The sequence below is a fragment of the Elephantulus edwardii genome, unplaced genomic scaffold (assembly GCF_000299155.1).
Source record: "Elephantulus edwardii isolate Elephantulus edwardi_28Jun2011 unplaced genomic scaffold, EleEdw1.0 scaffold00274, whole genome shotgun sequence".
NCBI classification, from domain to species: domain Eukaryota; kingdom Metazoa; phylum Chordata; class Mammalia; order Macroscelidea; family Macroscelididae; genus Elephantulus; species Elephantulus edwardii.
Window position 1 is genome coordinate 2,055,273 of NW_006400024.1, and position 14,960 is coordinate 2,070,232.

At 57.2% G+C, this 14,960-nt stretch overlaps 1 protein-coding gene across 1 annotated transcript in view; it reads left to right on the forward strand.

Moving 5' to 3' along the window:
* MARCH6 (membrane-associated ring finger (C3HC4) 6, E3 ubiquitin protein ligase) overlaps positions 1–14,960 on the forward strand; it is a 107,050-nt gene that overhangs the window by 26,206 nt on the left and 65,884 nt on the right. Inside the window, 5 exon segments of the mRNA XM_006900167.1 lie at positions 4,911–5,007; positions 5,606–5,679; positions 11,189–11,332; positions 12,552–12,624; positions 14,456–14,621. Of these exon segments, the coding sequence (XP_006900229.1) occupies positions 4,911–5,007; positions 5,606–5,679; positions 11,189–11,332; positions 12,552–12,624; positions 14,456–14,621 (554 nt within the window).

Consider the following 14,960-nt stretch of genomic DNA (forward strand, 5'->3'; position numbering starts at 1 on the left):
AAAGCCTTTGCATAGTCAATGAAGCACAGATAGACATTCTTCTGGTATTCTCTGCTTTCTGCCAAGATCCATCTAACATCAGCTACAATATCCCTAATACCACGACCTCTTCTAAATCCAGCCTGTACATCTGGCAGTTCTCTGTTGACTTATTGTTCCAAACGTTTTTGGATAATTTTCAGCAGCATCTTGCTTGCATGTGATATTAATGATACTGTTTGATAATTTCCACGCTCCGTTGGGTCATAAGACCTTTTTTTCCCTCTTTACCACCCCGTCTCTTTAGGGAAGACTCCAGATAGGGATCATTTCCTCTATACATCCTGTCACTGTTACTGCACACTTGCTCTTTTATAAGGGTTCACTTCTACCGCTCTCAGCATGATGAATTTGTTTAGGATTTCCTTGCAGTCCTCTGACTCCGGATGGAAGCCCTGTGGAGTACAGTCACCATTTCTAGCTCTCTGAGGTTCAGGACACCCCTGAGTTTGATTCCTGTTGGCCTTCAGGATTGCCCTTGTTCATTCTGATGGGATTCTGTCTCAGCTGTGTAGGGATGTCCATGGTTCTGAGATGGATGGAAAGTCCAGTTCCCTTTTTAGCCTGGAGGTTTGTGAAGCCCCGAGAAGAGAGAAGCTTTGTATACTTATTTGGAGGAGAACTGTATCCATTCTCTGGTTCTCATGAGCCATGGAAAGGAATGGTCCAAGGAGTGTGGACGCAGGGATGCACGCAGGCCCATGCCCCAGTGTTCACTGCACAGCAGTCACGGTAGCCAGAGGGCCGACAGGACTCAAGTACCCACGAGAAGGTGCTGACAGACAGGGGTCTGACAGGGTGATAAAGCTGGCCCACGACAGCCTGCTGAAGCTGGACGGCATTCTCCTTGTGATACAGTCACAGAAGCAGATGCCACACGCGGTCCTTAGCTGACTCACCTGGCACACACGGGTGCATAGGGCCAGGCCCCAGCAGCTGAGGGAGGCGGGGGCTCTGACTCCTGGGGCCTGGTCCCTGCAGCCCCCCGGATGGTCCACCTGCAGACCGGCCTGTCCACATCCAGTACTAGCTATGCATTCAGCATAATGAAGTCCCAGCATGTCCCCAGAGCTAGGAGGCCTGTGTGGAAGGGCTGGGCTCAGAGCTTTCCTTTGCCAGATCAGAAGACGCACTCCCCTTAACACGTTCCTGAAAAGTACAGTCCAGCCTCAGACCTGGTGGGGACAGCTGCCACTACATGCTTGTGAATCACCCATGGTCTGGGAGGCAGGGGCTTCCCCTAGAACCCAGACTTGTGCTGGGCTGCTGGGCTCACCCCTCTGCAAGTGGAGGACCAGCAGGCCAGCTTGGAGGTGAAGGAGAGCTGTGCTGACCACGGATGCCTGGCCAGTTGCTGGACTCAGGAGCACCCCTCACCCCATGCGAGCTGCACAGTCTAGGGGCACCTGCTCGGTGTGAGCTGCAGCACGCAGGGGTACCCAGCTTCCCGACGTGGGCTGCCTGGCGCAGGGGCTACCCCCACCCCATGTGAGCTGCCCAGTGTGAGCTGTAGCACGCAGGGGTACTCAGCCCCCTGGCTCGGGCTGCAGCTCCCAGGGGTACCCCTCCCCTCTGCCCCCCATGGGCTGGGGTATCCTTGCTCCAGGTGAGGCTGGGAGGGTGCTCCAGAGACCCTTGACTCAGCACCTCCTACCCCCAAGTGGCCGTAAACTGGATGTCTGGGTCCCCTCATCCCACTCTTTCCCTGCTCCATCCCAAAGTGTGCAGAGACATCCCCCCTCTTGCCCTCACCCAGGCTAGGTGGTCCCACTGGAAAGAGAGGGCGCAGTTCTCCCATGGATGCCTCTCCACTCACCCGGTGTCCCCGTAGCAGGAAAGGGACGTGGGCCCACGGCACGTGTGTCCAGGACTTCGCCCCCAGTCTCCCTGTACCACTCCCTTCTCTGAACCCCCTTCCCATCTCAGGCTGAGCGCTAGTCCTCTGCCCGCGCCCCTACCTGGGTGATGGTGTCTGCAGCAGCACCAGGGACGGGTTAGCCTCAGGTGGCCATTCGGCCGCCACAGCGAGCATCTGGGGAGAATGGATTCTTCTCCCGGGCACACGAAACAGGCACGGGTGGCGCATGCCGACCATGGGGTGCCCCACGTGCCACAGCAAGCGGATTTCGCAGCAGTTCAAGCCCCCTCGCTGGATCCGGGTGAGCGGTCACCGGGCCTCTGCGTGGTCATCAGACCTGGGCGTGGTCACCTGGCCTCCGCTCACCTGGCCTCGGTGCCGTGCCGTCCCCGAGGCGAACAGACACAACCCGGAGCTGGCGCAGAGCGCGGGTTAGCAACGGGGCGTCCCAGTGCGACCTGCGAGGTGGCTGGAGGCGCGGCTGGGCGCAGATCGCGAGCTGCAGCACCTCGGACGGACCGGACCGAGGGGAAGACCGCTGCTAACCAGGAAGGGATCCGCGGGGTGTGGCCGGGGGCGGGGCGGCGGCCGGGGGCGGGGCGGCCAGGGCTGGGTCTCCCTGCGGAGTGTTCCTGGGGTGCTGCAAGGACCGGTCCGGTTAACTGATCACCTGGGAGACTGGCGCGCTCCTGGTTAAGCGGGCTTCTTAGAGGGAGACTCCGCCCTCGAGTGCGCAGTTTCACGTCTGTAGTGTAGGCTGCGCGCCACCCCGATGCGTGGCCACTGGGAGCCTGGACGCAGAGTTCCCCATTCGCCGAGGCTCCGTCCAGTTAGCGGATACCTGTCGAGCGGCCGCGCTGCAGAGGTCCGGGACGTGGTGGACGCGGTGGTCCCGGCGCACGCGGAGCCCTTGCTGTTAGTGGGTGGAGGTGCGCGTGCAGCCACTGCCTCGGGTACGCAACGTGGAGCCTCGAGGACCCGGGACGCGGTGGTCCCGGTGCACCCTGACCCCTTCCTGTTAGCGAGCGAAGTTTTGCCTGGAACGACTGCTTGGGGCGCACAGCACAGCGCAGCGATCCAGGACTCAGTGGTCCCTGTGTCCCCTGACCCCTTCCTGTTAGCGGACCCAGTCCACCATGCCGCTGGGGTCCCGGGCCTAGTGGCCTCTGTGCCCCCGAGCCCTCTCCTGTTAGCGGGCAGACCTGTCGCTGCTGTGGTCCCGGTGCAGTACCGACACCTGTTAGTGGGTGGACGCTGGTGCGCGTTCCCCTCCACGCTGCCCTGTACCTCTGTGGGGACTGGAGACGCTGTGGTCCCTGTGTGCCCAGACCCGCTTCTGTTAGTGAGCCGGGAAAGGTCTTCGTGCGGAGCTCCTGCCGGGGCCACACTGCAGGCTGCTGCTAGGATCCAAGGCCGGACCCTTTACTCAGGCAGAGACTCTCTGGGAGCCACACCGCCTGATGCTGGGGGAACCCGGGATGCGGCGGTCCTGGTGCGCCCAGATCCCCACCTGTTGGTGAGCGGAGGCAGCCCTGTGCCAGGAGGCCCCACTACGCTGCCTGTTGCTGCCCATAGCCAGGACGCGGTGGTCCCTGTGTACCCGGACCCTCTCTTGTTATTGGGTGGAGACAGCTCTGCATGCACAGCTCCTGCCACACAGACCGGGGACGCAGTGGTCCCTGTGCGACCAGACCCGCCCCTGTTACTGGGCCAAGGCTCGCAGAGAGCTCCTGCCACATTGCTGGGCGCTGCCGGGGACACTTGGGACGCAGTGGTTCCGGTGGTCCCGGACTCCCTCCTGTCAGGGGAAGCCCGTGCCTGGAACACAGCGCCCAGCACCACTGTCTGGGTGCATTTGGACTCCTTCCTGTTAGACAGTGGCTCCTCTGAAACCCAGGTCCAGGGTTCACCCCCAGTTGCTCCTGAGAGCGAGGACGCAGTGGTTCCGCTGCACGGGGGGCAGACCCCCTACCACGTCGACCAGTGCCACCAGGTCCTGTGACGTGGTGGCCTGTGTGCTCCCGGCGCCTCTCCTGCTGTCCAGCGAGGGCTGGTCAGGAATCTCACCTACTGTGCCAGGCACCACCACTGGGAGCTTCAAGGCCATGCGTGGCTCTGCAGTTCCAGTACCCCTTCCTGATAGAGGCAGAGTCTGGGTACACTCCGGCCCCTGCATCTGGTGTCTCTGAGGACGTAGTGGACTTGGTGCCCCTGGACCCCTTCCTGCGCATTGACAGAGGCTTCATGGATTCCTTGGCTTGTGCTCACTGCCGGTCAGCCAGTGGGGTCCACCAGGGTCCCCAAGGACAGCAGAGAAGATGGCCAAGTAATGCAGAGGTTCTGGGGTGGAGCACAGGGTGGTGTTGGTGTCGTCTCTGCCCTGCGTGTCACACCCTCAGTGGTGTATGGACGGTTGGGTGGGGGACAGCCAGGTGGCTGGAGAGCTGCCCTCTGGGAGAACACGGGGTGAGGCATGCGGCCGTTTCATCAGAGGGTCCCCCTTCACTTGGCTGAGCCGTGCCTTCCCTGTGTCTGCCCACGAGGTCCTTCAGTGTTGGCCACTGCTGAAGTCCCCTGTGGTACGTGGGGAGTCCTGTTGGAGCCCGGCTGTGTGCAGCGGGCGTTGGGCTGGAGGCTGCTGTTGAAATCCGAGGCAGGCTGTCGTTCACCTTTGAATTGTGCAGAGTGGTGACTGCACTGTTGGGGAAACATTCTGGTCTTCTCGAGCATTTGCTCTGTGCCACCTCAGTCAGCCTTCAGTTCTGGTACTGTTGACCCCATGGCAGCTCAGACGGCAGAGAGTGGCTGGCACAGGCCTGGGCACTGCCCGCTGTGGCCCCACAGCGGAGCCCAGGACCCATAGGCAGCAGATGCACCATTGCTGTTGATGGGCATTGCCAAATGGGAGCTCCTGTCTGTTAAACACTCTGCTGGAGTTTCTGTTAGTCTCTTGTTTTAAAAAAGCAGGATAACCAAGTAGTTGTGTTGTGCTGTGTTTTGTTTTAACTCACAGACATCTGTCGAGTATGCCGTTCAGAAGGGACCCCGGAGAAGCCCCTGTACCACCCGTGTGTGTGTACTGGCAGTATTAAGTTCATCCATCAAGAATGGTGAGTAGTCCTTTCAGAACCTGGCCACACCTGAGCTTGTAGTCAGAGAGCTGAGGCATTGATCCTCCTTGGGGGTCAGATTGGGAGAATGCAGCTGGCCGTGTGCCTCCATGGTCGGCTGTCCTCCAGGTGCCCTGGGATGGCCCTTGTCCCATACACAGGGCAGGGCAGGGAGTAGTGGTTCACCGTCTCGGGGGCTGGACTTCCCTCGGTGCTGGCCCATCAGAGCTTCTCCCTGAAAGACCATGTGCCAGGACCCGTGCTCAGTGAGCTGTACGTGCTCACAGTGATTTAGACTCCCAGGAAGGCTGAGGGTGGAGAAGGAAATGTGCTGCAGGTGGGACAGCCAGAGGGCACAGAGTGGACGCCAGCCCTGAGTCCCCTTCTGCTGACGCTGGTGCTGGGACAGGAGAAGCCCTGGGAGGCGAGCTCTCTTGGCTTTCCTCCTCAGCTCTTGTCGTTGTCTGCCCGTCATGAGTCAGAAATAGGTACTGTCGTAAATGGGAAGTTTCCCCATTGTTAGATCTCTGTGAAGTTCTCCACAGGACCAGCGAGCCCTGAGCTGTGTCTGTCCTCACACGTGTCTCTGTCTTTACAGCTTAGTTCAGTGGCTGAAGCACAGTCGGAAAGAATACTGTGAACTCTGCAAACACAGATTTGCTTTCACACCAAGTAAGTTCCTTAGAAGTGTTCACTGCACTTCATTTGGCTGGTTTCTTGGTTATAACTTGTAGTGTAGAGAGAAGTGAATCAGGAATTTCAAAGCAAATCCTTTCAACATGCGAGTCTTTTGTAGTAAAGGAAAGTCTTAGTAGTCCATTCTGGAGAAGTGTTTTAGAAACCGTATGTCTGGCTACGTCTGTGCTGCACGTGAAAAGGCTGTGCTTGCGAGCCTCCGCCTGTTCCTTAGGAGAAGGACACAGCAGCGTCTGCTCTGAGGTCCAGTGTTGGGAACGTCGGCCCTGTGGCCACGCGACTTCACATACACACTCGAGGCAGCGCGCCTGCTTCTCGTTCCTTTTTGTTCTGAAAGCCTCTTCCTCCCTGGGCCCAGCCTCTCCCGCTGTGTGGCAGCTGCAGGATATATTTCCATATCTATCTCTAAGACATAAGGGTTATTTAAAAAAATATCTGCTCGGTGAGCTCTGGTGGCCTACTGGCAAGAAGCTGCACTGCAATCTCAGAGGTACACGGTTCAAATCCACCAGATGCTCTGCTGAAGGCGAGACAATCTCCTCCTGTACCAGTCAGATCTGATTTGACAGTACACGCATAAAAATTAATAATAATTAAAAATTTTAATAAAAAAAAATCTGTTTTAAGTCATCACATACCCAGCCCCTGTGTGTATTTGAGAGAGCTCCTTAGTAGGAACCAGGGAGCTCTGGTGGTTTCCTGGAAAGGACTTGCCTGCCAGCCCACAGGCAGTAGAGGAATCTGCCAACTGCCTCCCGGGGGAAGACATGCAGTCTCTTCTGTGTGACTGACCGGCTCTGAGGACCTGCTCCCTCTGAGCCACTTCTGAGTAGACAGTAGAACAGGTGAGAAGTCACCTTTTCAAATGAAAAGTCAAGATTTTCTGTGGGAAATATAGATATTTTATAGGCTTTTTTACACTTTAGTTATATCTACAACTCCTTTGCTTATAGAGTGATGTGTATTATTTTTTATCATAAATAACTGAGGACTCCCCTGGTAAAAGAAGTTGAGGCTGCTTTTTCCTGCTGGCCTCCGAGGCTGTCTCCCTCCGTCCGAGGTTTTCTGTCTCGTCTTTCTGAGGACCTTTGAGCATCTTGCACTGTTGTTGGTTGTTTGGTTTCGAGCTTGCCTGGGCCTTGGTGGCTATAGCAGAGGGAAAGGCCGGCTGGCCCCCAGCGCCTCGGGCCACTGGTGTATTTGAGTCTGTTGTCACGACAGTGTGTCTCTCTCTCCTGTGAGGCCTTCCGCTTTGGCGTCCTCTTGCACATTTCCAAGCCTGGTGTCCATCCCCTGAAACTACCCCTCCTGATGGCATGCCCCGAATCCGTGAGGTCAGAGCTCACTGGCCTGCCCTCCAGGGAGAATGCTGGCTGCTCTTGTTCCAGATACAGCTCTCATTCGGACAGTTCATGGTGTAGTCCATAGTCCCCACATCACGCTTCAAAGGCACGTGGCGACCTGTGAACCACAGACCTGAGCCCTGTCCTGTCCTGTGCCCCCCTTACCGTCTGACACCCTGAGCCCATGGCAGCAGTCACTGTGTCTGCCATCATGTTGAGGGTCAGTTTTTCCTAGGTCTCTCTTCTTCAGTGTCCGGCTTTCATTTGTGTATGTCATGACCACGAGGCATGGCTGGGGCCGGGCACACCTTCTTCCTCCAGGCGACAGCTTCACTTTCACACAGTTTGATGAGAGCCCAGGATGCATTGCTCCATGTCTCCCTTCAGCACACTGTCCTCCTTCCATGTTCAATAAAGAGCTAAAAAGTCATTTGTCTGGCAACTTTTCTTTTACTGTGATTTGAGTGAAAGTTTACAAATCTTCCCGATTCTTCCACTTACTTGTTTGTTTTATAGTTGTGTATTTACAAAGTTCATATACATTTTTTCCAGACCGGATCTTTCCTTTTTACTTCACCCACCCCTCCTTCCGCCCATCCTGTTGTGTGACCGTATGATTACCCTCCCAGTCCTCACTCCTCTGCTCCCCTCCCCTCCCAGATCCTCACACACATTCTACAATATGATCTTATACAATATTTGTCCTCACGGGAGTGAGTTCACTTAGCATAATGATCTCCAGTCCCTCCCAACCTTTTGTTTTGTAACATTAAGAGGAATGCAGCATTAGGATTGGACAGATACTCATCAGTAAGCTGTGTTATGCAAATGACAACCTTACTTGCTGAATGTGAGGAGAGCTTGAAGCACTTGTTGCAGATCAAGGAGTACAGCCTTCGGTACGAGTTGTGTCTCAATTCAAGAAAACAAAGATTCTTAGCACTGGACCTATAGGCAACATCATGATGGATGGAGAAAAGAAGACTGACACTGTCAGTTTCATCTTACGTGAATCCACAGTTAACACCCTTGGTACCAACAGTCAGAAAATAAGACTCATTGCACTGGGAAGATCTGCAGTTAGTGACCTCTCCAAATTATTAAGGAATAATGAGGTCATCGTGGGGACTAATGTGCGTCTGTTTCAGGCCATGATCTTTTTAATCACTTGCTGTGCATCTGGAAGCTGGACCATAACTAAGGATGACAGAAAAAGAGTTGATGCTTTTGGGCTGTGGTGTTGGAGAAGAGCCCTGAACGGCCCATGGACAACCAAGAAGATGAATATGTGTGTCTTGGAGAGGGTGCAGCCAGAGTGCTCTTTGGAGGCAAGAATGAGGAGACGGGGACACCAGGCAGTGTAAAGGAAGGGCATGAACAGGGCAAAGACTGAAGCCCAGAACCAAGCTTCTCGGTAACTTCATTGAGAATTCCCAGGGAGCGGATCACAAAGAAAATTCTGTGCCAGTGATGCTAGGCTCTTTATATTGAAAACCTTATGCCTAACTCAGGAGGGAGGGGTTAGCAAAAACAGTCCCAGCCTTGTGAAGACGCCTTAAGGTCTGCCTTGGCACTTGACTCCTGTGACCTGTCTAAGGAGGAGTTCCAGCTTGTATGTGCACCTCCCTCAAATCCTGATAGAGCATTTGGTTTATCATTTAGAGTAATACTTAGTTTGATATTTGTCTTCCCAGCTTCACCTCACTTACTTTGAGCATCTTGCTGGGAGGGGCTGTTCCATGGAGAAGGACATGATGCAGGGAAGGGTGGAGGGTTGGTGAAGGAGGGGAAGACCTTCAACCAAGTGGATTGACACAGTAACTGCTGCAGTGGGCTCGTGTGTCAGGAGGTGTGCGGATGGCACAGGACAGGACAGCGTTCAGATCAGTTGCTGTGAGTTGAACACAACTCCATGGCACCTACAACAGCTGTCAGTCACTGTCTGCTCAGCTCTTCATTGTGTGCTGTCTTTCCCTCCTGACTGCTGATTCCATAGGGGCTGATTGTGGATCTGAGGAAACGGACACCTGATAGCGTCAGGCTTCTCTCTGCTGACCGCTGAGTGCTGGGCGCTGAGCTCAACGCTGGGCACTGAGCTCAACGCTGACCGCTGGGCGATGAGCTCAACGCTGGACACTGAGCTTGGCACTGAGCTGAATGCCGGGCGCTGAGCTGAACGCAGAATGCTGGGCGCTGAGCTGGGCACTGAGCTGAACGCTGACCGCTGGGCACTGAGCTGAACACTGGGCGCTGAATGCTGGGCGCTGAGCTGAACACTGGGCGCTGAATGCTGGGCGCTGAGCTCAACGCTGGGCGCTGAATGCTGGGCGCTGAGCTGAACGCTGGGCACTGAATGCTGGGCGCTGAGCTGAACGCAGAACGCTGGGCGCTTAGCTGGACGTTGAGCTGAATGCTGGGCACTGAGCTGAACGCTGGGCGCTGAGCTGAACGCTGGGCGCTGAGCTGAACGCTGGGCGCTGAGCTGGACGTTGAGCTGAACACTGGGCACTGAGCAGAAGGCTGGGCGCTGAGCTGGGCGCTGGGCGCTGAGCTGAACACAATGCTGGGCGCTGAGCTGGGCGCTGGGCACTGAGCTGAACACTGGGCACTGAGCAGAAGGCTGGGCGCTGAGCTGGGCGCTGGGCACTGAGCTGAACGCAGAACGCTGGGCGCTTAGCTCGACGTTGAGCTGAACGCTGGGCGCTGAGCTGAACACAGAATGCTGGGCGCTGAGCTGGGCGCTGAGCTAAACACTGAACGCAGACTGCTGAGCTGAACACTGAGCTGACTGTGGTTTTGTTTGCTGGTCTGCTGGGGAGGAATTTTGGTTTCCTTACACGGATGTGTAATTTGTGCCGAAGGCTGTAGTCTTTGATTTGTATCGATGCTTGAAATCCTCTTCCCTTGGAGCTAACAAGGTTGTGTTGTCTGCAGATCACAGTTATTGGTCTTCCTCCAATCCTGAGGCCACAGTATTCTGTCTGAAGACCAGCTTTCTCAGCTACTGGGTATAAACACTGTAAATCTGTGGCTTTTTGATGGTTTTTCTATGGCAAATATAAATGATTAGTGTTTTTCTTTCCCACCCACTGCCTCTGAGTCTGTTCCAGTTCTTAGGGACCAGCTCAGCAGAGGGGAACTGCCCTGTGGGCGTGCTGCCCCTGTGGGCTTTCCAAGACTGACCCTTAGACATTCCAGTCGCCTCTGGTTTCCACAGGACAGATGGCTGATTCAAACCACCAACCTTCCAGTCAGCAGCCTAACACTGAGTCCACTGAACCAGTGACAGTACAATATTGAAAGACTTTTTATTTCTACTTTCAAAGCTTTTTATTCTTCAGCTCTATGTTCAAAAAGGTCAGTTCTGCTACATAACTGTTTTCTTAGCCGGTGCTGAGTTTTCCGTGGACCTTCCAGATGTGAAGGTGTGACAGACTGTGCCTAGTGCTGGGTCTCTCCTGACTTAGATCAGGACAGGTCCTCGTGTGGGTAGCGCTCTGGGCCGGGCGGTTGGTCGCACACTTGCTCTCTCTTGGCAGCCACGTCCCTGGTTCCCTCTGATGTTCTCCAAGTCTGGTGACACAGCTTGGTAACTTGTAGTGCCAAGTGTCTGCTGGAGCCCTCGGCTTGCAGGCATGAAAGAGCCCAGTGGGCAGTCCTGAGCCAGGGCCCCAGTTTGGAGAACCTGGGCTCTCGACTCCTCTGTGAGGGCTTCCTTTGGGGAGGAAGAGGCTGTTCATCACGTTCCCTTCCCGAGGGCTGGGCGCCGTGCTGTGCAGAGCCAGGGAGCTGAGCTGACCTGACCTTCTCCAGGGCCCCACCCAGCCTGGGCCTGTCTCCGGGGGCGTCCAGGGGTTTCCAGGATCAGCACCCCCCTGCTCGTGTTCACTCTGCCCCACCAAGAGCGTGTCACTGGCACACAACCTGTGTGCACAGCCCTTGGCTGAGGGGACCGTGCCTCTCAGAGCGGGTGGCTGTGGACTCCACCAGGGGAGCCCTGTAAGGGCTTCTTGGCCACCGGGCTGGTTTAACCTGCTCAGGTCACTGCAGCTTTGTGCACTGAAGCCGCAGGTCAAACACAGCAAGGACTGTGGTGGTGGGCCACGCCTGTTCCAGGCTGACAAGCCTCTTTCCTCTTACAGTTTACTCCCCGGATATGCCTTCGCGGCTGCCCATCCAGGACATCTTCGCTGGACTGGTGACGAGTATCGGCACCGCCATCCGCTACTGGTTCCACTACACCCTCGTGGCCTTTGCCTGGCTGGGCGTCGTGCCCCTCACCGCCTGTGAGTGCCCGGAAAGGGAGTGGCAGCACGCTGTGACTTGACACTCTGGGGTCCCGAGCAAGGGGTGCCCGCCAGAACAGGGAGCACCAGCTCCTCAGTGAGGGCAGTTAGCCTCCGCCTCAGGGGTGGAGTGTGGAGAGGAGCCCGGCTCAGAGCCTTCCTGTGCCGGTGGGGCACACCCGCATGGAGCATCACCAGCCAGAGACAGTGTCCCCTGAGCCTCCATTCACTGGGGTCAGCTGATACCCCTTGACCCCAGATCCCCACCCCATATAACTGCCTTTCCGATGGACCGGCCCAGCCCCAGTCTGGTTTGGCATGGTGCAGGAGGACCCCGGCGCTGCTGTGCTTCCTGCGGGCACCACAGCAGTGTCCGGAGCGGGCCTGGGCAGTGGGGGTCCTTAGTGGTCAGGCAGCGCGGGCAAGCTCTGAGTGCTAGTGCGGGGACATGCCAGTATCTGACGCAGGACCTGTGCCCACAGACTACCTCCCCCCCACCTTTCTGTCGGTGCCAGGCTCTTGATTGAAAATGAGACGCTGCGCTGCACCGACAGGCAGAGTCGAGAAGGCAGGTGGCACTCGGAGCGCTGAGTCACGGAGCCCCGAGCACAGACCTGCTTCTCTGGGTGACGCTGTGCTCCTGTCACCTGTCACCCTCCCACAGGCACTCAGGCTTTTGATCCCTTATGCCCATTGCAGCAGCCCCCATGGCCCCTGGCGTCCAACACAAGACAGCGGGGACGCTGGCACTAGTGACGCCGTGGCCCCGAGCTCTGCAGCGTCATCCCTGGCTCCCCTCACAGGCAGGGAAGGCTGCTCCCCCACGCCCCACCTCGCCCCTGGAGTCTGTGCTGGGCACACAAGTGCCGCGAGAGACCCGGCTGCCAAGCTGTTCATGCCCCAGGCCCACATCAGGGAGAATTCTGGGGCGGAAGGTTTTTCTCTGTTGTCATTTTGGAGGTTTCTGTACTAGATGATTTTTTCTTCTTCAAATGTCTCTGCTCATTTGATGAAAGATGACCAGTGAATCCAAACAAAACCTAGGCTGGAACCTCCCTGGATGGTACCGATTCGTCCCCACATCAGCACACACGCCCTGGGGCTTGGCTCTGAAGACTTGTGCTTGGAGAATGGGGCTCACCGAGAGCAGATGCCGCCCCGTGCCCTCACTGCCCCACATCCCAGCAGACGGGTGACTGTCTGCCCCCCTCTCTTGCAGGCCGCATCTACAAGTGCTTGTTTACTGGCTCTGTGAGCTCGCTCCTGACCCTGCCACTGGACATGCTGTCGACGTGAGTACACCTGGAGCCGGGGCCCTGCTTAGTGACGGGGTGGCCATACCTTGGGCTTTGCGCGAATCCCACACCCTCCAGCTCAGAGGACAGACATGAGCACGCGTCTGTGGGAGTGATTCTGCTGCTATGCAGGATGCCGGTGCACATGTGGCCTGCGGCCTGTGCGAGACACTTGTGGTGGGAGGACGCACTCATGCTCTTGGGCCAGGTGGACATCTGACAACCCACTGCGTGCAGGGTGCTCCCTCGCCAGCTAGGTGGGGTTTTTAACAACGTGCACATGAACTCAGATTTCTTTTAAAGTGTCTTTAGATTGTTTCTCGTGATTTTGAAAACGTTTGCTGCACTCTTCCTTAACCTGGCCTGGCCTCACACATGCACTGGCATCATGGTGGAGGCAGTGTTGGCCAGCTCACACTGCCCACTGTCCAGCTGGCCTGCCCACTCCTGCCGTCTTCTCCGGTCCCATGTCAGGGAGCATCCTGGGCTGTAGATAAAATGGTGCAAGACTCTGTCCTGCTCAGAGCCAAGTCAGGACGCGGGGACTTCTCAGTCCTCGTCTCCGGCAAGGTGGCTCTAGTCCTGGCAGAGGGTACTGCGCTGGCCTCGCCTGCCTCCGGAGGCACACAGACTGCTTGCTTTATCTCTGCTTCCTTGCCAGTTTGGAGGGCCCCTAATAGAAGGGTTTTGGATCTGAACCCTCTTGACAGAACTGTGTTTAGGTTTTGTTACGGCAGTGTTTGGAATTCATTCTTGACAGCAGAGGTTAGTGGACAGGCCAAGGCAGAAAGGAGACTTGTCTACTGACGCACTCGGAAGGTTTAAAATCGTGTGAGGAGAGAGCCCCCAGTGAAAGTGGAGACCCCTGCCAAGCAGTTTGTGTCTGGCAAGTGAGACCACGCTCTTTGTGGTGTGGACTCTCAGTCTGCCCGCCTGGAGCAGGCTTCCCACAGCAGCAGAAGTCAGAGCTGACGGTTGAGCTGACGCCTGGCTGTGACCAGTGGGGCGCACCTCTCAGACCCTCCAGTGTCCAGGCAGAAGTGTGTTAGAAGCTGAGGGGAGGGAGGGAGAAGTGTGGGCTGGTCCCTTGGTCTGGAGCAGCCTTGTGCCTCCTGGTCCAGTGTTGCCTTTGAACATCTCTGCGTGCGTACAGTCCACAGCCCTCAACCACCTGGAAAAGGTCCCCGGGCTGTGTTTCTGTTCAGTGCTATTTCATGAAACCACCTACCATTGGCGGCTGGTGGTGGAATTCTGGCCGCCATGCTGGGGCTAAGAGGCTGCCCCCTGGGGAGCCCACCATGTGCAGACAGTGTTTGAGGTGGCCAGGGCTGGAGGCAGGCCTCTGGAACCAGCAGCCCACATGGTACAGGGCTTCAGAGCCAGGGAGAGGCCCGGTCACAGTGCAGACAGCACCCGCTGTGCTTTCCCTGGGCGACACCCATCCCGGCACCTGTGGGCGTGGACTTGAGGCAGGGGTGGCTCTGCGCAGGTCGAGGGCTCTGGCCCCCATAGTGCTAGTTCTGCTTTCTCCTGAGGTCTCCCTCCTTGGCGCTGTGTCCCCTCCTGGGTCCCAGTTGATTCTCTGGCACCATGTGTAGGGCCCATACGCCTGGGGCTGGCTGGAGCTGCCGGGCCAACCGCCCTGCTGTACACTAGGGTGAGGGCTGTGCACAGCTGTTCCTGTGAGTGCCAGTGGCACCAAGCCAGCTCTGGTGGGCTCCTGGTCAGCTCCCCGCCCAGAATGGCCGTCATCAGGAGTCTGTTTGTGCACAAACCTCACGCCAGAGGCCGCAGGCCCACGCCGTGACTCGCGTACGTCCTCTGCCAGGGAGAACCTGCTGGCCGACTGCCTGCAAGGCTGCTTCGTGGTCACCTGCACGCTGTGCGCCTTCATCAGCCTTGTGTGGCTGCGGGAGCAGATCGTACACGGCGGGGCCCCCATCTGGCTGGAGCACGCCGCCCCGGCCTTCAACGGCGCTGGACACCAGCACGAGGTGACTGTGGCTTCCCACTCCCTCTCTTCTCGCAGGCTCGGTGCTGGGTTCCTGGGAATGCTCCCGTCACAGGTGCCCCTGGAGTCCCCTGGCTCCGCCCCCCGCTCTGACTCAGTCCCCCTCATGGTTCATTCCTCACGGCCCCCTGTCAGGCCCCCTCCTCCCTTGATGTGACCTCTCTCGAGTCCTCCCCTCAATCCTCCCCCGAATGCCCCTCACAATCCCTTCTCATGCTCCCCACTTCAGTCCCCTCCATGCTCCCCACTTCCGTCCCCTCCATGCCCCCCACTTCCGTCCCCTCCATGCCCCCCACTCTAGTCCCCTCCATGCCCCCCACTC